Here is a 26,353-nt window from a genome sequence, read left to right on the forward strand (position 1 = left end):
TTAACACATTATTAGATTTTAATTTATGTACCCCAAAATTTTCCTTAACTTTCCTGTATGCTCCGTCTATTTTACCAATTTTCATTTCTCTTTCCACTTCTGAACACTTTTCTTTAATCCACTCTTCTTTTGCCAGTTTGCACTTCCTGTTTATACCATTTCTTAATTGCCGATAGTTCCTTTTACTTTCTTCATCACTAGCATTCTTATATTTTGTATGTTCATCCATCAGCTGCAATATATCGTCTGAAACCCAAGGTTTTCTACCAGTTCTCTTTATTCCGACTAAGTTTGCTTCTGCTGATTTAAGAATTTTTTTTTAATATTCTCCCATTCTTCTTCTACATTTTCTACCTTATTTTTTACTCAGACCTCTTGCGATGTCCTCCTCAAAAATCTTCTTTACCTCCTCTTCCTCAAGCTTCTCTAAATTCCACAGATTCATCTGACACCTTTTCTTCAGGTTTTTAAACCCCAACCTACATTTCATTATCACCAAAGTATGGTCGCTATCAATGTCTGCTCCAGGGTAAGTTTTGCAGTCAACGAGTTGATTTCTAAATCTTTGCTTAACCATGATATAATCTATCTGATACCTTGTAGTATCGCCTTGCTTTTTCCAAGTGTATATTCTTCTATTATGATTTTTAAATTGGGTGTTGGCAATTACTAAATTATACTTCGTGCAAAACTCTATAAGTCGGTCCCCTCTTTCATTCCTTTTGCCCAGCCCGTATTCACCCACTATATTTCCTTCCTTGCCTTTTCCAATGCTTGCATTCCAATCTCCAACTATTATTAAATTTTCATCTCCTTTTACGTGTTTAATTGCTTCATCAATCTCTTCGTATACACACTCTACCTCAATCATCATGGGCGCTTGTAGGCATATAGACGTTAACAATCGTTGTCGGTTTAGGTTTTGATTTTATCCTTATTACAATGATTCTATCGCTATGCGTTTTGAAATACTCTACTCTCTTCCTTATGTTTTATACTTCTTCTTTATGTTTTATATATAACAACAGAAATTTAACTTACTTTATAACAATTTAAAAATATTACATAATATAAAGAAAATGAATAAAATAACATACGATAAAGAAAATATGAAATTCTGGAAAGTTACGAGTTGTAGGCTTTTATTGTTTCATTTGTTTCAAGAAGCATGGTGTGTTGGTTTGTTTGCTGTCATGTGCTCATTTTTTTTTTAATGAAGCAAGGTTTCCGAATCATTCAGAATGAAGTGTTGAGATGAGAGTTATTCAATAATGACTCATTCATCTCATACATTTATTCAATTTTTTTAAACACATATATTGTAACAAGACCAGTATAACAGGCCTGAGAGTAAAGTATAATAATTGTAGGAATCCAGAAAGGGACAAAAAGGAGAAACCTTTTTGGAAAGTATAGGTCCATTTTACAATCGTCTTTTATTATACTGCCCGCTGACACACAATGAACACCTGTTGAACGGTGAGAAGTGACCAGATTTGAAATTCATGGCAACAAATGCCTCGATCAAATGTTCTTATGCTTCGACTTGGGCCCAGTCTGACAGGTAAAGAGGCTAGCGGTATAAATAGCCCAGTAAGACTTTTATATTGTTCTTTCCTAATGTGTACATTGCAATCTGTTCAAGTAGTGAACAATAAGCAATCTCCCATAACCCAATGAGATGAGGATGATATATATGATGTGTAAATCAGGTCTTGTACAAACTTTTTTTTTGGAGGGGTGTGAAGAACGCATTTTTACATTATCATTGCCCAGAAAACAAAAATATAAAACAAAATACATAAAATACAAAATAAAAATATAAAATATTTGGTGTGAGACCACTACTTGGAGTGTATTGTATGCAGTATGTTTGAAAAGTTCCTGAAATAAATTTCTGTAGTCGATACAGGTAATGCCATCTCTTGGACAACCAAGGAACTATGTAGTATGATGTCTGACAAGCATGCGTACAAAATTTCATCACTCCAGTCATGAGTTATATTTGGTCATATATGTTGTGTTCATGTGACCTTGTGCGAGCTCGCAATAACAGAATGCACAATAGAATTTTGTGTTGAACTTCAAAAATATTTTGCTGAAACTTATTCTACGATACAGCAAGCATTCAGTGATGAAACCAAATCTTGTACAACATACACATTGTGGAAGGGGTTTAAAGACGGTAGAGAGTCTTTAGATGGTGACAAATAAAGCAGGAGGCTGTCAACAGCTGTTTAGGACAAAAATGTTATAAGTGTATGCCCAACTGGTCAAACCATGAATTCTAAATTCTATTTTGGAAGTAATGAAATGCCTGATGCATTGCATTCATCAAATTCGGCCTGAGTACCGGGATTCGGGCAGTTGGACTCTCTTGCAAGACAATGCCTTGGCACACATGGCAATGGTTTTAATATGTTATTACACAGCAAATAAAATCAGTCTTATCCCACCCACCCTATTCACCCAACTTGACTCCAGCAGACTATTTTTTGTTCTCGAAACTCAAGTTGAAGATGAAAGGCTGCTTTTCACCAACATTCCAGCTATTTAAAGGGCTGCTCAACGAGCAGTTGAGGTGATCACACAAAGTGATTTCTCCAGAGCATTTGATGGTATCTACCGGCGCTGCAACGAGTGTATAATTAGAGAAGAGTTCTATGTAGATTGTTGATGTGAGTAAATTCGTTTATCTTTAAATCTGTATTTTTAATTAATCTAGTTCAGAAACTTTTCAGACATACTGTACAGGTCACTTTTGAAACTAGCTGTGAGAAATATTAAATGTCCACCACTTTGGTTGACGTTGTCATATTCTGAAATATTTTAGGCAATATTTTTGTTTTGTTTTCCATGACCTTTAAAATCATGTGTACAGTCTGACCCTTTTCATTTTAAATTTGCGAGTTGCTCTCCTGAGGTTTGGGGATATGGTGGTCTCATGCAAAAAAATATGTTTCAAGGTAGAAAAGCATTCACTGAATTTCATTTTACTGTTTAACTGATGAGAAATTCTTTACGGGTTGTCATATGTTAGCAGCCTGTACGAGGAGTGATCAAAAAATACGGTGAATGAATTTTTATAGCGGCAACTGCCGACGCTACATCCATATGCTGTAATTTGTCCAAGAGCGTGATCAACTGAGACATGCAAGGACAAGTTGGCACATGTTCGAGCTTGCCAGTCAGCTGCCAGAGCCGCTAGAGTGAGGTTGTGTTTATCGTGTCTGTCGCAAGGAAAATCGTGTGTCAATTTGCACGGAGTTGAAGGGTCGTCTTCATGCAGATCCAGACTTTAAGGCCAAAATTGTAACTGGAGATGACAGTTGGGTCTATGGCTATTATGACCCTGAGACCAAAATGCAGAGTTCCCAATGGAAAACCAGTTCATCTCCTCGCCCTAAAAAGGCACGTCAGTCAAAATCCAACATCAAGGTCATGCTCATTGTTTTTTTCGATAGTGAGGGCATAGTGCGATCAGAGCTTGTTCCAAGGGGAACAACTGTAAACTCTGATTTCATAAGGGTGTACTGCAATGTTTGCGAAACGACATACGAAGAAAATGACCAGAAAAATGGACCAATGGCTTCCTTCTTCACCACGACAACGCGCCGTGTCTCACCTCGCTTCTCATTCGCGAGTTTTTGGCCGAAAAAAATGTTCCTGTCTGTCCACATCCGCCATACTCACCGGATTTACCACCATGCGACTTTTGGCTCTTCCCAAAAATTAAAACTGTGCTTAAAGGAAAACGTTTTGACACCATTGCTGACATTCAGAGGGCCACGACCGAGCAGCTGAAAGCCCTTCCGAAAGACACCTTCCAGAAATGCCTCCCAGTCATGGAGTCAACGTTGGGATAAGTGCATTGCTAGCCAAGGACAGTACTTTGAAGGAGATTAAATCGAATTCTATGCAACCTTATTACTTTTTTTAATAAAAAATTATTCACCGTATTTTTTGATCACACCTCATATATATACATTTACAAAAAAAATAAAAATTACTTTGGGATAAATAGATATAAGGCAAGATTGGTTACCATACAATTAGCTTGAAAATGTAGTTTTAAGCACTTTTCATCAATAGTATCAGATGCAGACATGTATTTTATTGAATATAAAAACTTTTATCACAAAAATGATTACAAGCCAGTAAACCAGTAATTACTGGCAACATAGCAGTGAACACATTAATTGGATTTTTCTTTTTCTTTATGCTTATTACCCTCACAAAGGAGTCTATGAATATTTAATGTAACCTGCAGCAAAAAACTTCAATAAAAAAACATTTTTAAATATGATCTTCATAAGTAATAAAATAAATAATAACAGCATATAAATATTAAAGATAATTACAAGATTGTACCTTCCAACAAGAGCAGCTACATTGGAATAAATAATAAAGGATGCCACAATGCCAAGAATACCACCAATTATCAAAGATCCAACAGCATCAGGTACAACACTATTATAATATGAAGATAAACCCATACAGCCACCAGCAACCAAGACTCCACAAACTGCAGCAACATCTTCTAATAATACAACATTAACACTTGGATCTCTACCTCTTAATACTGCAACAAAGGGAAAAAACATGACTTTAGTTATTTTACCTAATAACTTACGATAATACCTTAAAAAAATGTTTACAATTTTTATTTACAACTATATATTTATAACCCTGAGTTGAATTAACCATATTTGGGGCCCAACCAGCAGAAGTATGTATTAACTAATAGATACCATTGTACTCTAATTTTACAGTTAAAATATTTGTTAATATATTGATGGCTTTATTAAAATCTTTAACAAAATATTTAAATAAATAAAATTTAAATGGAATAACTTTTAATTTGTTTATTCTAATAGAACTTAACTTTAATTTGGTTTCAAGTACAACCATGAAATACTTTCATAGAAGTAAACTGGTCGTCTTCAAAAACTGCCACTAATTATATATTATACGAGGTCTGTAAAAAAAGTAGACTAGTTTTTTTTGGCAGCCAAAGTGGCAACACTGTTATTAGTAAACATATGGTTATGTGAACAGCTGATTTATATTAGGTATTAATATTTTTAGTCTATTGTTGCCTTGTGGAACATAAACAAACTTTCTGTGAAACGAGTATTTGTTGTGCATTACAAAAATGAGTGATACTAATTATGAGCAACATTGTATAATCAAGTTATGTGTTAAACTTGGGTGAGAATGCTACTGAAACTTTGAAACAAGTGCTACTGAAAAAAGTGACAACAATGTTGAGCGAATCAGACTTGATACAGTACAACCAGTGATTAACTGTCAGAATGATTGCAGAACAATTGAATTTGAATCATCACACAGTCCATAAAATTTTGACAAATGAATTGGACATGCAAAAGGTTTTTGCAAAATTGGTCCCAAAAAACCTCATTGTTGAACAGAAAAATAACAGGGTGGAAGTGTGCCGCGATCTTCTAGCACAAATTGAAACTTATCCTGATTTTCTAAAAAATGTTATTAGTGGTGATGAATCTTTGTTATTATTTGGGTACGACGAAGAAACAAATCCCCAGAGCAAGGAGTGGCACACTTCAAACTCACCACGTCCCAAAAGAGCATCAAAACCATGCTTAGTTGTTTCTTTGATAGTAATGGCATTGTCCATAATGAGTTTTTGCCTACAGACAGACTGTGGTAAACGGTTGCCACTGTGAGACCAGGCATCAAAGACAACTGGATGTTGCATCATGATAATGCACCTTGTCACACTGCACTCTCAATTAATGAGTTTTTGGCAAAGAAAAACATTCCTGTAGTTCCTCAACCGCCTTATTCACCTGACTTGAGTCCTTGCAATTTTTTCCTGTTCCCGACTTTAAAAACACACCTCATTTTGGAACAGCAGAAAACATTAAAAAAAATGTAACTGACCATCTGAAGGATATTCCAGTTTCTGAGTTCCAACACTACCATGAAGAGTGGGAAAACTGTTTGAAGCATTGCATGGCTTCCCAAGGGAACTATTTTGAAGGTGATAGATTCCTAGTATAACTGGATTGTAAATAAAACGTTTTTCTGAACCAGTCTCATTACTTTATCTACAGATCTCATAACACTTTGGTGTAAAGCACTAAAACATGCATTATTTTTATAATTCAATTCTATTTTTTCTTTTAAATTACTGTTGTAACTGAAAGATAATTTGTAGACTGAACGGTCTGATTTTTTTCTATAGAATTTCCCTTATTTTACAAAAAACATTTTTCATAGAAAATAAATAAATATTTTTTTTAATTTTACATGTACTTAAATGTGAAAGACAAGAAAATGGTACATGAAAAATCCAACTCTACCACAACAGAAATTCAGAACTTCAAACATTTTTAAAAACTAGGTTACCACAAGAAAACCCACAATAAAAAAACTCAAAACAGGTAACATGTATTATTTATTAGAGCTAATGTTTCATAAAAGAAATTTTAAAATTCCCAATTTGAGATCAACAAATGTTGATGTGTTCTAGAAATTCACTATCTAGTTAGAATGGATTATTTTGTGAAAGTGCTAAGAAAGTTATAAAACTTCTCAAGTATAATGGTGTAAGATTTACATATGGTATGTACCAAATGAAATCATATTACAATAACTTGTTTTGAGAATACTATCTCTTTGAACTGTTTCACTAAAGATACATATATATAATTTTCCAAATTTTGCCAGAAATAAAGTTTTCTTGTCATGTTCAATTTATGAAGTTCATAATGAGATAAAAACTTTTGGCTGATTTAAGTTTTCCAAGCTTTACCTCCCCCAAGAATAGTTAATTCTTATATTTTTGAAAGTCTCCAGGGGTTTCAACCAATAACAAATATAAAACATAAGAGGTCTTCATCACACATTTATTTCCAATTAGAAACCTTTTAAGTGTATATAAAACAGATAGTGAGATAAGTTTTGAGTATTCTGTTCAGAGGAATAGTTCTTTGACAATTTCCTTGAAGTTTTATGATAAAAGTAACTAAAAACAACTTTTATTTGAATCCAGAAGTTTTTAGAATGGACAAAGGTCTACAGGCCACTACTTATATCAATTTGATGCACAAAATTTATGTGTTTATACATGTAACCTGATTTCTTTCTGGTGGCCCAAAACATGAACTATGTATAAATTATAAGCAAGTAGAATTTGCAATGTTCAAAGCACTGATAACTATAAAAATTATATTAATAAGAATAACAAGTATCTATGAGTTATCTTTATACTATTTGATTCCAAGTACCTTTGAACTGTTATAAAATGTCTCTAAAATAATTTTAATTAAGGTATTTACGTTCAATGTCTGTTCAGAAAATAACTGAACTTTATTTTTTTAATCTTTATTATTAATTTTATATATTATTGGTCCTTGTCCCCTTCAAAGTACTCTGCTCTCCCATTCACACACTTTTCCCAGCAGTGTTTCCACTTTGTAAAGCAGTCCTGGATAGCTTCATTTGAAATGGCCTTTAAGGTTCATGACCAATTTGCTTTAATGCCATCAACAGTCTCAAAACGGCATCCTTTAAACACCAATTTTAATTTCAGAAATAAGAAAAAATCACAAGGAGCCAGGTCTGGTGAGTAGGGAGGCTGAGGAAAGACAGTGTTCTTATTTTTGGCCACAAAACTGACAAATTGACAAAGCTGAGTGTGCAGGTGCATTATCATGGTGAAGGAACCATGAGTTGTCTCGCCAAAACTCTCGTCTCTTTTTCCAGATTTTTCACATAACCATTGTAAAATGCCTTGATAGTATGCATGGTTCAGTGCTGTACCTTGAGGTAAGAATTAAAAATGTACAATTCTATTAAAATCGAAAAAACAAAGAGCATCACTTTGACACTGGATTGAGACTGATGTGCTTCCTTGGAGCATGGAGATCCTTTGCCAATCAATCTATTGTGATGACTGAAGTTTTGTCTTAATGCAATAGTCGTAAACTCAGCTTTTGTCTCCTGTTAAGATTCTTTACGTGAATGTTTCACCATCAAGAAGTTGCTAACAAACATTCACTTGATATTCTTTCTGCTGTTCAGTCATCAAATGAGGAACAAACTTTGCTGCAACTTGAAGTATGTTCAATTTTTCAGCCAAAATGTCATGGCATGATCCAACTGAGATGCCAACCTCTTCTGCAAGTTCTCTTCTGCAAGTGAACTCTGCAAGTTCACGCACCAGAACGTTGATTTTCTGAATGTGGGTATCATCAGTTGAAGTCGAAGGCCTTCTTGGTCAACGGTCAAGTTCAATTGACTGACAACTACTTTTAAATCGTGAAAACCATTCGTAACATTGCATATGACCCAGAGCATCATCTCCGTATGCTTGCTTCAAAAGTTATAATGTTTCTGTGAAAGGTTTTTCCAGTTTCACGCAAAATTTTACATTGTATCATTGCTCCTGAAAATCACACATTACAAAAATCTCTACCAACACTTAAACATGTTGCAATCAAATAACATAAAAATTAATCGAGATATCAACAATCCAAGAACATGTAGTTATAGAGGAGATTATGCAGGATACAAGCTGCCAACATGTCACTAAATATCTCTGTTGGCACGTAATTAAAAATGTTCAGTTATTTTCTGAACAGACCTTGTATGTGTTGTTAAGACGCTATAAGAGTTAAAGAAAACAAAATGCGTTTCTTTTATAGTAATTTTTCTCTATCTATACAATTTTTCTCCCATTAAAATTGTGTTTTCTTTCTATTCATTACTTAAAACTTTGCTAAACACAGCACAAAACAGGCTGTGTGTGTCAATCGTTTGGCAACCACACAATTTTGAAAAATGGTGACATTCCAGGCTTAAGTTCTGATCTGTCGGTGTGCAATTTCTTCTTCTGAGGTCATCTTAAAGGCAAAGTGCGTAGTATTTTATATTGTTGGTTAATGTTATATGTTGTAGTAGCCATAAGATAAATGTCTTTTCATTTAGTTAATAATAAAAATTAATGCTTATTCCTGCTGATATTTGTAGTTCATTAACAACCTTTTACGTATAGTAGTTGGTTGACCTGTTATGACAGAAGAACTAAAATCCAAGATTCAAAGAACAATTGCTGAAATTCCTGTTGAAATGTTATGTTGAACAGTACTGAGTTTCACTATGAGTGCAGAAATATCTACCCAGAGATGGAACAAAACTGCAATATGTGATCAAAAAATAAATTTTAGTTATGTATTCATAAACAGCATGTTTTTTTTCTATTTAAATGTTATAAATAAATTTAATATAATTTTTTCAGAAGAATATTTAATTTTAAAAATTTCTTGTTTCCTTGATTTACCAGTAGCTTGTCAAAAATGTTGCCCCAATTTCTGCTCTAAAAAATAAAAAGAAGCCAAAATGAAATACTTGGAACTAAAATTAAGGGGTAAATTTTATAGTTTTGTATCGTTTTTGACTTGAAAAATGAATAAAACAAGTCCTAAAATTGTATTTCTAGTAATTTTTTTAGAAAATTATTGTACAACAAAAAATGGGATTTAAACTTTATTTTTTTGTAGGTTTGACTGCAGTAATTTTGTTATATTATCAGTAAACAAACAAAATTTATGGAGAATTTAATTCAGAGAGAATCTATGCAAGCAACATCAACTGAACATGAGTTTTAAAAATTTGACTTTTATGAAAATCAAACTGACTGAAATGTCAGAAAAACTGTATTATTTTAAACTAAAGCAAGAGTTATTACTTTAAAACAGTAAAATATTTAGAAACAAAATCAATTATGAAAAATAAATAAGAAGAAAAATTAAAAGGGGCTGTACTTTAATAGTATTATTTAAATTGCATTGTTATATTAAAAGCATTAAGAAATGAAAAGAATCGTCTAGAAATAATTTTGAGAAAATATAAAGGCCATTGACTCCATCTTTCATATCACAACTATGATGTGTAATATATAACTTTTTTTTAAATTCATATAATTCATTAACATATTGACCGCTACGCTAATTAAATTCAATATTAGCTAAAATTTAACCATCAAAACGCAGTAAGATTAAGTAAACTTAAAAAAATATTAACAATAATTGACTTTTGCATCATCAGTTGGTATGCAATTCTATAACTACATCTATCAATTATTAAAAGAAAACTTAAATCATCACTATTATAACCATAAAATTTGTCATGACAAACAGGTAACTCCACTGCCATTACTGGAATGACGTAAATTTAAAACGTCATACTTCCCTTTGTTTGTAATATCACTGTTTGCAATCGCTAAAATCTATATCTTTAACCAAAACATCATCTAAAATGTAATCTGGTGATTCAATATTTCATACTTTTGTTTAAATTTATAAATAAAATATTTTTCAAGTACATTCATTTTTTATCATTATTACAAACCTCCAAAGTTTCTAAATTATTTTTACAACCACAAATACTATGCTTACATTGACAAATTGTCAGCCACATTAAATACACCTCATTTTTTTATTTCTGCTAGCATTGTAATGTTCTGTAAATCTTTTTTTTAAATGATCTATTAGTTTCACCAATATAGATTTTATTATATTTATTACCTTTATATTTGTAAAGAATGTTCCAAAATGAATTGATATTTAAAACTTGGCACCATTTTTTTCATTGTAAAACCAGAGCAGAGATTTTTATATGTTGGTATCAGTAAACACTGTGATTAAATTATGTAAAAATAAATACTTGAACCTGTAGAAATTGTAAAATATAATGAGTTGATGAGTTTTCAAAAAATATCATCTTTAGTGCTAAGAAGAAAATGTGGTATTTTCTTCTTAACGGAATTGTCAATAAAGATAATTGTTGAATTTGAGGATCTGGGAATCTAAAAAAGAACTTCCTATATATCCTCAACGAATCATGGTTTGGTGTGGATTTTGGGTTGGGGGATTAATTGGAGCTTACTTATTCAAAAATGAAAATGGAGAAGCTGTTACTGTCAGTGGAGTTCGATATTTGAGATGATTTCAAACTTTTTATGGCCTAAATTAATGATATGGATGTGGAACACATGTGGTTTCAACAAGACAAGGCAAAATGCCACACTGCCATGAAACCCCATGCAGTTATTGTAAGAAAAATTTAATTGTTTTGTTATTTCATAGCAAGGTAATGTGAATTGGCCACCAATATCATGTGACTTGAGACTGTTGGAGTTTTGCGTCTGGAATGAACTAACTTGATATGCTAGAACTATGACTTTCCTCAACCATAATACAAACGACAGAACTTTATTTGACAATAGGTGGTGCGCTTCCTGACTGGCATAATGCTATACATGTATAGCATTATGAATGAAATTCTCCCCGACTGCTGGATTGGTTGCCAGGAACCAAATGACAGGGCTTGTTTGCCGTGGCTTCCACGTTTGCCTGATCTGACTCCGTACAATTTTTTTTTCTTTGGGGGTTTATAAACAATCAAGTGTATGTCCCACAACTGCCAGCTGACCTACCCAACTTGAGACAAAGGACTGAAGCAGCTGTCGCATCAATTACTCCAGACTTGCTGATTAAGGTATGGGGGCTGAATGAATGCCATGTGACAAATGGTATATTGAACACTTATACAAAAAACTGTTTGAGTTGCTCTTTCATTTCATGTATAATTTACCAATGTAGGTAAAACTTAATAAATATTACATAACTTTAAAACCCCGATATCCATTTTGAAACATTCTGTATCAACTATATCTCTTGTCCATAATGGTATTTTGTGTGTATTTAATAAACCATGAACTATTTATTATACTTTCAAAATTTTGTATAAATATTTCAGATATAACAGCAGATACAGGTGATCCCAATTGGTAATCTTCTGTTTATGAATAACAATCGTTTTCATATTCAAAGTAAATTTGAAGACATATGATTAACGCATTAATGTATTCTAGGGTTCCCTTTAAACTATTTTTTATTATTGCTATTGTTTTATCAAATGGTATATTAGGGTACAGGTTAGTGATATCATAATTTAATCATTCTAGTGTAAGAATTAACTTTAATAGAATTTAATTTATTTATGACTTCGTAACCATATTTTACACAATGTTTATAGTTAAGATTCATTTTTATTCTAAGTATTGTAGCTATGAAATATGCAGGTGCTGCTTTAAATTTATTAAAGGTAAAGGATTATTTATTTTATGTAATTTTAGCAATCCAGTAAGTTTAAGTTTTAATCCACTGGCATTCCAGCAATGTCAGTGGAGTTGTAAAACAAATGACAAGACAGAACAAAATTACGTTTTATGAAATATTACCAACCATATTCAGTAAAAGATAAGCCTTCTTCTCGTGCACCTTTTTTAATAGAATTAAAAGCAACTAGTGATGTAGCTCCTTCAGAAACAAATGAACCAGCAAGAACAAAATATGCCTGCAATTTTCAAAAAAATATTTATAAAAGCAATCAGGCTAATGTCAGAAAGAAAAGTTTTAAGATTTTTACAAGAGAAGATTAATAAGGAATTAAATTAAAAATGAATAAGGAATTATATTAAGAAACTAGAAAAAAAAGATATAAATCAATAAAGAAATTGGTTTTTTAAATTACTATTATTAATGTTATTCTACAACATACACCACTCAATGGATCCCCTCTTCTAGGTGGTAATACAATAGAAATTTTAAGCACTCTGCCATCAGCATTTTAAATTATGCACAACAGATTTAAAAATAGAAAAGATTCATATATTGTTTACAAAAAAAAATTTACTTAAAATCTAGAACTAAATAATCATTTTCAATGTTACAATCATTATCAACAGATAAGAGGAGTTAATAATTTGTCTGAAAATTACATCATCAATTTTCTCAAATTAACTCCAAGTTTTGACCTATTTTCAAAGAAAAGGAGTCACTTTGTTTACAATGAAAGGTTTTACATTTTACCCAAAAAGTTAATTTTGATAACGCTAACAATTAACAGAATATCAAAGATTGAAAACTTAACATGGCCTCCATTTTGAGATTTGTGAACATGTTTACACCATAATTTTTTATTTAACAATGCTGTAAACATGTGTCCCAAATATTCTAATGATTTCTCAAATCAGTATTAAGAGATATAAATTTTTCTTTAAAAACCATAAAATGACAGACAGAAGGAAAACGAAGGAGAAATCATTTTCATTTTATTTTTTGTTAGTTTTGGTATACACAATCTAAAACAGAATAGCCAGGAACACTTTTTCTTACACCTACATAACACAAAAAAACCCAAACACTAATATGAGATCTGTTCAGAAAATAAGTGAACTTTATTTTTTTAATCTTTAATATTAATCTCACAAATTATTGGTTCCTGTCGAAACACTCCCCTCCCCATCCCCTATTCACACACTTTTCCCAGCAGTGTTTCCACTTCACGAAGCAGCCCTGGATAGCTTTATTTGAAATGGTCTTTAAGGTCTGTGACAAATTTTCTTTAAAGACATCAATAGTCTCAAAACAGTGTCCTTTCATCACAGAGTTTAATTTAGGAAATAAGAAAAAAGTCATAAGGAGCCAGGTTTAGCAAGTGGAATGCTGAGGGAAGTTCTTATTTGTGGCACAAAACTGATGAATTGACAGAGCTGAGTGTGCGGGTGCACTGTCCTGGTGAAGAAACCATGAGTAGTCTCGCCAAAACTCTGGTCTCTTTTTGCACATTTTCACATAACTGTTGCAAAACATCTTGATAGTATGCACAGCTCACCGTTTCACCTTGGAGGCAAGAAATAAAAATGCACAATTCCATTAAAGAAAAAAAAACAAAGAGCACCATCACTTTGGCACTGGATTGAGACTGATGTGCATCCTTGGGTGTGGGGATCTTTTGCCAATCCATAGTTATGATTGAACTTTTGTGTCAATATCGTAGTTGTAAATCTAGCTTTTGTCTCCCGTTATGATGCTTTGCATGAATGTTTCATCGTCACCAGCTTGTTCAAGAAGTTGCCAACAAATGTTCACTCTATGTTCTTTCTGCTGTTCGTTCATCAAATGAGGAACAAACTTTGCTTGATGTAAGTCAATTTTTCAGTCAAAATGTCATGACATTATCCAATTGAAATGCTGATCTCTTCTGCAAGTTTTCTGATGACAGTCAATCAGTGATTTACACACACCAAATCATTAATTTTTTGAATGTGGGTTTCATCATTTGAAGTCGAAGGCCCTCCTTGTCGAGGATCATTTCAATTGACTGACGACCACTTTTAAATCGTGAAAACCATTCGTAACATTGCATACCGACCCACAGCATCATCTCCATAAGCTTGTTTTAAAATTTTAAACGTTTCTGTGAAAGTTTTCCCCAGTTTCACGCAAAATTTTATGTTGTATCATTATTCCTGAAGATCGCACATTAAAACACTTAAACGCTTTGCACTCAAATAACAGTAACACGAAAACTAAACGAGATATCAACAATCCAAGAACATGTTGTTACAGAGGAGGTTATGCAGAACACAATGCTGCCAACTGGACATCACTAGATATCTTGGTGCATAATTAAAAATGTTCGATTATTTTCTGAACAGACTTCGTATAATTATGGAAAAAGATGCCCAATAAAATAATAATAATAAATAGATGAATAATAGTTATATAACACAACAAAAAATGAATTAAAAGGATAATTCAGAACAAAACTATACCACTGAAGGATATAAAAAAAAATTCATAATATGACTAGAGTAGGATCCATATTGCAGAATTTTATGTTAAGAAGCAGACTTACTTACTTTATTAGCAATAATAATGAAAAAAATTATATTAATCAATAAAGAAATCAGTTTTCCTAATTCATTATACTAGTAATATTATTGTATAACATGCACCAATCACTGGATCTTCTCTTCTAGGTGATACAATAGAAATTTCTAAGTTCTTGTACTAGATGATGGCGACTCCAACAACAGTTTTTACATATACCATTAATTTAATTTAATTAAAACAGATTATTTTTGGTTATCACCAACCTTATATTATGACACAGAATCAGTTATCATTATCCATTGTAACTATCTCTCACCAAGATTACACTGATTATAATCACATCCCCACACAATTTTAAAAGATGTATATAATTTTGTTTATTATCTTTTTATTAACTTTCTCAAAAACATAGCTCAAGGAGAAGTTGTCAGTAATACAAAAAAATCTGATGTGGACAACACATAACTTCCTTGTACGTCTATTAAATTACATTTTCACTTTTTTTTTTTTTTTAAATGAAAAGAGCATTAAATTTTATTTTATTAAAAACTTATGATATTTTTTCATATTTTTTTTTTTTTTATTATTATTACTGAATTATTATTCATCGTAATTTGTTGTTTTTTTTCTTACAATGAAAAGTTAATAATTATTAATAAATCAATATATTTAAACTAAAAAAAAAAGAATTAAAAAAGGAGATGAAGTCTGATTCAAATCAATATGTCTTCCTATAAGATCCAAATATTTCATCAATAAAGATTTATTTTGGCTATACCTCTGGAACCAATGAAAATAAGTACCACCTATGATATATCATTGAAAAGCTCTCAATGAGGGCTTACTACTGCAGTTAAAAAAAGTCCAAAATCCAATTTAGTTTTTTGATTTTGGGCTTTTTTTTGGGCACTTTTAGTTCAGTCGACTGCAATCAAAAGGGGAGGTGCAAAACTAGATGTTACAACAGTCCTAAATCCAAAATTTCAACATCCTACGGCTAATTGTTTTTGAGTTATGCAAGATACATACGTACATACACATATACATATGTATGTACAGATGTCACGCCGAAACTAGTCAAAATGGATTCAGTGATGGTCAAAATGGATATTTCTGTTGAAATCTGGAAACAGAAATTTTTCACAATCAAATACTTCCTTTACTTTGTACTAGGAAGTAAAAAAATTCATACAAAGCAATTTTAAAACTGCCAACAATTACATTGCTATATAAAAATAATAAAATTGGAAGTTCTGAAAAGGCAAAGAGACTAAATCTTGCCTCAAGAAAGGCAAAAATATAACTGAGATAATTTCAGTCAATTTTATTTAGAAAATTTTACAGATCTACCATTATAAGGGTGATTCTTTTAATTAAACAATTTATTGACTGTGCATTTTAATAAATAAGAATAGTTTGTAGAATATAATTTGAAGAGACAAATTAATTTTTAATCTTTTTCCAACAAATGCATTTCAAAAACCTTTTTCAGTTTTTATAAAATAGCTGAAAATATTAAGATTAGAAAATGTTAGTTTAAAGCAAACTCCGTTCAGTTTGTCTTTAAAAATACATAATTTTTTATTACTTTAATCAGTAATCAAAGATCAACAACAACATTGTAAATAATTTAATTTGAAAATTTATACAAACAGAATACAATGCCAATGTTTGGGAATCTAGCTGCAGCATAGCGGGGATAAACCTAGGTGCATACCCAAGTTGCAGATAGGTGGAAAGGCCATCATCAGTATGATGGTTAGCTGCAAATAAGGGGAGACTCGAATAAACAGTGGCAGACAAGCAGTGATGATCTTGAGGCAAGATGGGGTATTTGGTGGCACTTCTCCCTCTATAAAATACCACAAAGTGATCCTAGGACTGAGTGAAACAAAATGGAAAGGATCAGGGAAGATTAGAAAGGAAAAGGATCTTAGGGAAGATTTTGTGATATTTTTGAAGCAAAGGAAGAGTGGTTAGAAATGGGTAGGTTTTATTGTAAGGGAAGATGTAGAAAGATCCCTGTAAATGTAGAAGTAAATATTAAGGATGAGAATGAGGATAGAAGGAAAGGGCAGAAATAAAAACTGAGGATTTTCTGAAGAGAATGGAATATGTAATTCAAAAGAGACAAACAATAATAATAGGGGACTTCAATGGGCAAGTGGGGAAAGAAAGAAGTGGAGCAGAAGAGATAATGGGACTACACGGGCATGGGAAAGAAATGAAGAAACTGCTACATTTTTGTGAAAGAAGTGGTTTATTATTGGTAATTCATGGTTTAGAAAAAAGGATAGCAAGAAAGTAGCCAGATATGGATGAGGAGAACGAAGTACCAGAAGTGTTATTCATTATGTCTTAATAAAGAAAGATTGTAGAAGGAAGTTAATGGACACCACAACTGTAGCAGAGGAAGTTGTTACAGGAGGGGATAACCGAATTATGATTGATAAATTTAGAAATGGTAAAATATCTGTATGAATGGAATTAAGAAAGAATAACTTAAAAGTTTGGAAATTTAAAAAGTAGGCGGAGAAGCAGGAATTTCGGGGAGAAATTAGGAAACTAATACCAAAGAGTGAAATAAAAGAGGAAGAACAGGAATGGACACAATCTAAAGAAGCTGTAGTTGGAGCAGCGAAGGAGTATGGGGTAGGAATAAACGATTCAGGAAGAAAAGGAAACAAAATGAAAGATAGAAGAGGGATTAAAGAAAAAGAAGAATGGAAGGTAACTGGTATAGATGATGTATCTATAAAAAAAAGGTTGTAAAAGTGACAGGGATTATTGGAATTACTGGTTACATAAGATGTTTAGTGCCATTCAACAGGATAAGGTAGTTCCAAATGAATGGGGAGAGGCTTTATTATCCCAACTTTTTAAAAAGGTGACAGATTGGTTTGCAAAAATTACAGAAGAATCCCCTTACCATATATGATGAAGTTATTTGATCTTACATTAGAGAAGAGAATCAGAGGGACTACTGGAAGAAAAAATGGGGTTAAGGAGAGGGAGATCAACTATAGCTGTAATATTTATACTATGCCAAGTTTGTGAAAAGAAATGGGAAAAGAGTATAAAGCAGGTAATGGTGTTTCTGGACATTGTTTAGGTGTATGATAGCATTGACTGAGAAATGGGAGGAGTTAAAAAAGAAAGAGATGTATGCAGGAGTTATTAAAATGATTAAACTATATATGAAAGAAGTGAATGTAGTGTGAATACAACTGTAGTGTGAATAATGTGTTAGGAAGATCGAGGTGGTTTAGAGCAGAGTCAAGTTCAACAAAGCAGTGTAATATCACTTTTCTCTTTATAATTTTGATAAATAGAATGAAAAAGATGAAACAGAGAAGATGGAATATGAAAAAAGCAAGACGTTAGTTGTTTGCAGACAATATGATGATAAGAGGGGATTCAGAGGAGGACGTCCAGGAAGTAATAAATGAGTAGAACAAAGAAATAAAGAAGTGTAGGATGAGGATTAGTGTTGAAAAGAACAAAGTTGGTACAAAGCAGGGAGGGAGAAGTTGGAAATAAAAGTAATGAAGAAGTAAAATGGGTAGCACTAGAACATGTCAAGCATTTAAACTGTCTGGGTTCAGTTTCACGATGAAAAGCTGGTTAAGGAAGTGAGTGCAAATGGTTTTTACTAAAGTATGAGTAATTTAGTGAGATAAGGAGGTGTTAGGATTGCAAGAAATTTCTATTTAAATCAAACTATGCCCAAATCCTGACTTCTAGGTAATGGGATAAGTTAAAAAACAGAGTGCAGGCTGCCGAAATGAAATTTAAGAGAAATATGATGTGAAAAACTAGGATGGATACAGTACTTAAGTGATACAATAAGAAGGATAAGTTGGAATCAGTAGCTTAGTAGATGAAATTGAGATATGGTATGAGAAGTGGTATGGTCATGTAAACAGAATAGGGAATGAAAGACTGCCAAAAAAATTCCTTCAGTACAGTGAAAGTGGTTAAGAGAAGGTGAGGGAGACCAAGGGAAATATGGGTTAATAATGTGATGACCTAGATAGAGAGAAGATGAGATATAGGGAAATACAGGAAGGATGGTGTATGGACAGGGAGAGATGGAAGAGGATGGTAAATGACCCAGCATGAGTTAATGTAATAATCATCATCAGTTTATAATGAACATAATAAAAACAAAAAAGAGCTATAAAATATAAATAATTTAATATCCAAAAACATGAACACTTACCCAATAGAATGATTCAATCTCTTCCGGATTTAACAGACCATATATACCATGATATACAGATAGTCCTGTACCAACACAAAATATACCAACTCCGGATATAAGTGACGCTACATATTTCATGTTTGTGTAACCATATGGATGATCCTGGTTAGCTCTCTATGAAATAAAACAAAAAAAAACTTTATAAAGTTTAGTTTACTTATTGATAAACTTTATTGATAACTGATAAATTTTATAAAGTTTAGTTTTCCATTGAATAAAAAAACTTTATAAATTAAATTAAATATAAAAATAGATTCAAATTAATCAGAAAATAAAAATATTAAAAAACCACCACTTGTATTATAATAGATGATCTAATAATTAAGACTTATTTCTCTTCTTTTTTTTAAGGTTGAAACAATTGGGTGCTCATTATCACCTGAAAGTTGCATACAACTAAATACCGCAGTACAGATGAACCATGGGAAGTTTTGATGTAAATTTTCAGAAAAAGTAAAATACAATAACAGAACTGAAATAAAATTTTTAAATATGACATAAAATAAACAAAAATTCAAGGCTGTAAAAGGATCCTCACAAACAAGAAAAACAGATAATACCGTATTTATTCGAGTACACCCGCACTTTTTTTCTTGGAATTGGAGAGAAAAAATAAGGGTGCGGGGCGTACTTGAAACATAGCCTTTAGCCAGGATAATTTACGTAAAGGAAATGTTTTCTTAGAAGTACCTAAATTCAATAACATAAATATAGTTACATTAGGCTTTCATTTATCAATACCGGATGCCGCTTATACAGAATACATAGGATGTTAAATAATTATTAACATCCTGTTCATATTGATAGGAACGAAGTTACAGCATTTTTTATAAAACTGATTCATTATGTATAGGCTGCATCTGGTTCTAATGACACTACAGTTACAGTATCAGTTACCCATCATCATCTTGTCTATTTGCCAGTCATTATACTGTTTGTATATGTGGATGGTTAAGTACATTTTATCTGTTTAGTTTATCTTGTAAAGTTTAATAAGGTGATTTATTTTAATTACGCCATTAAAATGAGTACAAAAGGACAGCGTCTACGATCTTTTACAGTAAATGAAAAACTGTACCTTATAGAAGAGGCTGAAAAAACTGGAAATCGGGCGGCAGGAAGAAAATTTGACGTAGATGAAAGCTGCATTCAAGACTGGCATAAGAAGAAATAACTTCTGGTGAAAGGCACTGGTAATAAAAGGGCTTTTCGTGGCTTAAAACCAAAATACACAGACATAGAAAAAAAATTGTATGACTTTGTTATGGAAAAAAGGAAATGCGGTTATGCTGTCACGACAGAAATGTGTCAATCATATGCTCAGGAAATCATTAAATCATTGAATAAAGTTTATTTTAAAGCAAGCCGTGGATGGATAACACAATTTTTTGCATGAAATGATTTGTCAATAAGATGAAATCGACCATTTCTCAACGACTTCCAGACACTTATGAACAAAAAATACTACATTTTCACAAATACATAATAAATCTTAGAAAAGATAAAGGCTATTTGCCTTTTCAAATAGAACACGCTGATCAAACACCCATATATTTTGAAATGCCATTGACAAAACCGTAAACAAAAAAGGTGAAAAAAGTGTTACAATTTGGACTGGTAGTAATGAAAAACAAAGATGTAGTGTTATGCTTTGCATTACTTCTGATGGATCAAAATTACCTCCGTACATTGTTTTTAAAAGAAAAACTCTTCCTACCGTACAGGTAAATGGAGTTATTACCAGAGCACAGGAATCAAGTTGGATGGACGAAACCTTAATTTTAGATTGGATCAGGTGAGTATGGCAAAAGCGATCAGGAGATTTACTTAATAAAAAAAAATACCGGTATGCTAGTAATGGATAGTTATCGGGGGCATACGACTGATAAGTGAAAGACATTTTAAAAAAGCGTATGACAGACCAAGTAATAATTCTAGGCGGATTGACATCTCTATTGCAACCACTAGATGCCTGCATTAATAAACCATTCAAATCTGCATTAAAACAACTGTACAGTAAATGGATGGCTGATGAAAATTTCTTTCTCACGCCTACAGGAAGAATCAAATGCCCAGATTTTAACCAGATTTGTGTTTGGAAAAAAGATGATTGGGAAGGTATTTCCACAGAATTATTAAGGAAAAGTTTTAAAAAATGTGGAATATCTAATGAACTTGATGGTAGTGAAGACGATCACTTTTGGCAGAGTGATGTGGAGACTACCGGTATAACTCTTCTACAGACATTGACAGTGACAGTGTGTAATTAAAAATAAAATCCCATATTAAAAAGTGTATTGAAATGATCCTTTTCAACATGATACTTTCTTTTCATTTTACTAGCCTACTGATTCTGAACTAAACTAGTACTTAAGGTAATTAATTAGTAATGAACGAATTAAATGCTTTACTTTCTGAATATTTTCGTATTTTTTTACCATATCTGTTGCACCTTAAAATATCTCAGTATATACTCAATATTTTTTTTTTTTTTAGATTTTCGGTCCGGAAAATTGTGGTGCAGGGCTTATTCAGGGGCAGGGGGGGCGTACTCAAATAAATACGGTAGTTTGAATGCTCACATACATATACAACACAATCAACACCTCACAAAAAAACACTACATTTCCACTACATTTCATAAGGAAATGTAGTGACACATTTTTAGTTTTCCACATAGTAAAATTTAAAAAAATCAAAAAACATGAATTAATCCTTCACACAACATTCTAGACAAATTTTATAACAACTACAACTTGCAAAGTGTTAACAAAATACAGTAACCCTTAAACCACTTTTCAACAGTTAAAAACACAGCAAAGTTAAATTTAGTAAATACTTCTATCTTAAAATAGCTTATTTTTCAATATGAAATCACCATACATACCACAAGCCTCCATGGAGCAACAACTCAAACATTTTGAATGACATGAGTAAGGCTGTGATACATGATTTTAGAGAGCATTAAAAAAAAATAAAATAAAAAAGTTCAGGCTATAAAAATCTTTAACTCAAAATGGCAGTCATTGAATACTTTTCACAGCTAGATTTAAAAATGGCCTACACTACACTCCAAATAGTGAGATGTACTGAGTTATAACAAAATCTCATCATCTCATATCAAGAATAAATCATATTCAAGTAGAAGTATTTGCTAATTTTCATTTTTCTATGTTTAACTGTTGAAAAGTTATTTAAGGGTTGCCATACTTTGTTAGTAATTAGTATTTTATATTTATATTTTAATACAAAATGCACTTTTAAATTGTACATACTATGATTCAATGTAGAAATGTGTGTTGAATTAATAATTAATAGGCTGTTAACATACAGAATGTTTATTTTAAAATAATCATCATTCAGAACAATCTTTTTTCTTTTTAATTACAAAAATTTCTTACATCATGCAGTGCAACAATAACTTTCAGCGATGTATTGTTGTTAACAGATATACCATTCCATGCAATTTTACCTCTGATGATATTTTATTGTAACTTCTTTTATTAGTTAAATATACAAAAAAGAGACTGGAATTTAGTATCTGTATTTAATACATAATATTATTTCAATCTATATATTTTTGTTTCATGCACATTAGGGATATTTATTGGCGTAAAAGCCATAAAATATTTCTGCAGAATTCACTTCAGAAAAATAAAAAATTCAATTACACAAAAAAAAGTTTATATAAATTTTACTTAATCGTCCAAACAGTAAATATTAATTTTATGTAAAAGATTAATTTTATACAACTCAGTTATTTAGCATATGATTTTCTGAGTATGTGTAAAATATTGGAATAGTTAAAAATAGTTAGTAGAAATTCTAAGGGGAGCAAAAACCTAAAGAAAGTGAATAAGGGCAGTTGTGATATTTTTATATACATGCTCCAAGATTTATGAGTTCATATGAACTGTTTATTCATTATTACAGTTAGTTTGTAATTAACTGTTTATTCAAGATAATAAATAAATTTTGCTATTTATCATTATGTGCACACTCCAATCTTAAGTATTGTATGCTCATTAATGACTTTCAAAAGTATCCTTACAAAACAGATGTTTTTGATATTTAACCTCCACGTTTCATAATTTTATTTAAAACACTAGCAAGACAGGATAAAGGTATTTTAGAAGTTATTTAGAAGATAATTACTTGTTGACAAGGATAACAAAAAACAATCTAGGGCCTACAAATAATTGATAAAAAAACAATAATTAACAAAAATTACATTGCCTAACTATTAACCTTGTCATTAGTTATCTTTTACTAAATACTGGGTCATATAAAAGTCAGTTTCCCCAATTATTATTAAACAATTTTTACAATATTTTTAATTTGTAAAAAAAAAGTTTAATATTGTTATATATTTAATACATGTCAGAGAACATGTTCAACATATCATCAATCGGGCCTTGTGCACTTTTGATCCAGTATAGCCCCTAAATTCCAAATCTTTTTAATATGATTCTCCTGGTTTATAAAATCAATGGAATCCCTTTTCAATAACAGATTGATGCAATTAATGTTATTTTGATTAAAACAAAATACCATATTTTTGACAATTGACCGGAATAAAAAATCACAAGGCGCCAAATCACATGAACATGATGTGAAAACTCAATTGTTCTTCAGTGTCCTCCAAGTTCAGGAATAGTTTGATCAAGGTAGTCTCTAACTTGAATAGCAAAGAGCAGAGAAGCCCATTAAATATGGGTTGGCTGAAGTAAAATATGTAATTATTTATCAGCTCAGGAATAACACTTCAAGATATGAATTGCCTAACACACTTCAATCAAAAATTTTTAAATTCCAACACACTCCTTTTTTTGTTATCCAACACAAAACATGAACTCCAAGTACATTAAGTCCTGAAATTACACAAACATTTTTATTTCAGACATTTTTACAATTATGTAGGTTTACTAGGGCAATTTGAAGCATACTTCAACATCGGGCCAAATCGCTGTTCTAGAGAAATGGACATGCTTCAGACTGAATAATAATAAATTCTGTATAAAATTTGCCCTTTCAGCCAAAATCATCTTCATGAAATAACCTTGGCTACTAACTCTGAAGCTTCAGCTCATTTAGAAACTTTTGTAAACTTGTTATGGGTATTTCCAGCTTAATAGAAATCTTTGTAGTGTATGTTTGAAACTACTTACTAATGTCTCTGCATCAAGTGTTTGTTTTTTTAAGTGAAACAAGCTCTAGGCTTGCCTAGAGCTTCCATTACTATGTAAAATCTTCACAGCTTCTAGTATTTTAGGATTTTATATTTTGTTTAAGCAAATATTGACAAGCTGTTAATGAGAAAAAGGAAACCTCATATATAATTCTTCATTGGTGGCAGCAGCAGTATCCTTATTATTTTTTCACTGACAATGATACATAAAAATGCATTTTCATTTTCTTTTTGTTATAATGGACTTTCATCAAGTGAAGCCTTCATCCATCAATCACAAATATATTTATACTCTGTGAGGATTTCTAAAATATATTATATAAAAAAAGGGTTCCATGGAGGATTAAGCAATCTGATATAAAATACAAGTGAATTTCTTAAATTTTTTTATACAATAAATCTAAGTAAAAAAACATTTTCCAAATAAGATATTGCTGCTTGAAGGACTAATTTGTAAATACCTGAACTGATTTATGTATTCCATAGGCAAGAATTAATTGATTGATTGTATCAGCCAATGAATGTACTGCTTCAGAAAACATACAATGCGATCCAGTATACAACCATGCTGATAACTTAAATAAAAAGTTTGCACCGTTGCTGAAAAAATTAAACAAGAATTATAAAATATTTAGAATCTATAATTTCAAGATAGTCAAGAGAAATTTACCAAATATTATTAGTTTAAAATACAATTAAAGCTGTAATGACACAATTAGTTACGAGGGTAAAAATACCTCTTAATTAAGTTTTCATTAGGTCAGAAAAAACTGTAAAACTTCTTCAGAACTTAATTGAGGATCCTAACTGCAACAGAATTATAAACTGGTTTAGATATAAAATTAAATTAAACCTTTTTCATTTTAACTATTTTTAACTTCAGACTATAAGGAAGGTGATGAAAAAGTTTCCATCAATATTGATGTATATTTTCAACAACGCAGATAGTAATATGTGGGCATGTATTATCATAAATGAGAAAAACACCTAATGACAGCATCCCATATCACCAGTTCTGAATTACAAATTGTAGTTTTGAAAATGATTCCTTGTACACCTCTGCTGTAATTTTTATTCTCAGTTCCATGAAATCCACAAGTAGGACATGCTTCTTTTGTCCCAAAAACAGTCACAAAGATCTTCCAAGCTGACTGAATTTGATTAACTTGTTTTGGCTTAGGTGAACTTGAATGACGCCATTCCATGTATTGTTTTGATTTGACATTGAAGTATGAAATCTGCATTTCATCATCAGTTTTATAAGAAGAAAATTTGTTCTCCTCTCTCTTGAAGCAGTCCAAAAATCCATGTGCAGATACCATCCTTTGATTTTTATGTGCATCAGTCAATACTTTCATGTCCCATCTTGCACACAGTTTACAATAAACTAGTTTTGCAGTAATAATTCTCTATACTTTACTTCATGAAATGTGTGGAAGAATTCTAATTCTGGGAAACTTAATAGTAAGCATTAATTTGCATTCCTTTAAATAAGGTCATCTTTTTAAACAAAAGACTTTCCACTCCACTATTTATCATGAACATTTATATGATCTTCAGTAAACTAACGATACCATTGCATCATCATTCTTTTACTTGTTACTTGTACTTGTTACTTGTTACTGTTGTTTACTTGTACTTGTTACTTGTTACTGTGTGAATTTCAGAAGCATTACGATCTTCTAAGTTGAGAAGATAGTTGCTTACTATTCTAGTCATCATTATTTACTTCCAATGTTAAGGCAAACAACAGAGTAATGAAAAGATATCTAGCAAATGAAGCAATTAACACTACTGAGCATGTGTGAAATACATGCTCAGTAGCATGTATTTCTGTTATTGTGCAATGGTCTTGTACAATAACAGAATACAGTTAGTTATACTTTACTGATCAAAATTTTCCTGACTGCTGACTTAATTTAACACAATCAAGCATAATGTATAACACTTATAAATTAACAAAATTCTTTAAAAATTTATTGTTAGAAAATTATTTAACATTCCTTTTAGAAAGAAAAAAAAACATTATTATAATTGGCATATAGAAATTTCAGAATAAAATGTACGCAGTAAAAATTAAAATAGTGTCCTATAACAAGTAATCATCTAATTTTCAACTTGGTGAACCTATGAAAAATTGCCTTTAATTTGTAAACCCAAAAAGCGAAGATT

General features: G+C 31.4%; 1 protein-coding gene across 3 annotated transcripts in view; it reads right to left on the reverse strand.

Moving 5' to 3' along the window:
- The window catches only part of ZnT49B (solute carrier family 30 member 9), a 138,816-nt gene that overhangs the window by 36,430 nt on the left and 76,033 nt on the right, over positions 1-26,353 (reverse strand). For all 3 annotated transcript variants that reach the window (XM_075356460.1, XM_075356459.1, XM_075356458.1), the window contains 4 exons: positions 24,643-24,781; positions 18,952-19,107; positions 12,294-12,405; positions 4,372-4,582 (listed from right to left, as the gene is read on the reverse strand). In XM_075356460.1, the coding sequence (XP_075212575.1) occupies positions 4,372-4,582; positions 12,294-12,405; positions 18,952-19,107; positions 24,643-24,781 (618 nt within the window). The remainder of the gene's footprint in view (positions 1-4,371; positions 4,583-12,293; positions 12,406-18,951; positions 19,108-24,642; positions 24,782-26,353) is intronic.

This window comes from Lycorma delicatula, chromosome 2 (assembly GCF_047948215.1).
Source record: "Lycorma delicatula isolate Av1 chromosome 2, ASM4794821v1, whole genome shotgun sequence".
NCBI classification, from domain to species: Eukaryota; Metazoa; Arthropoda; class Insecta; order Hemiptera; family Fulgoridae; genus Lycorma; species Lycorma delicatula.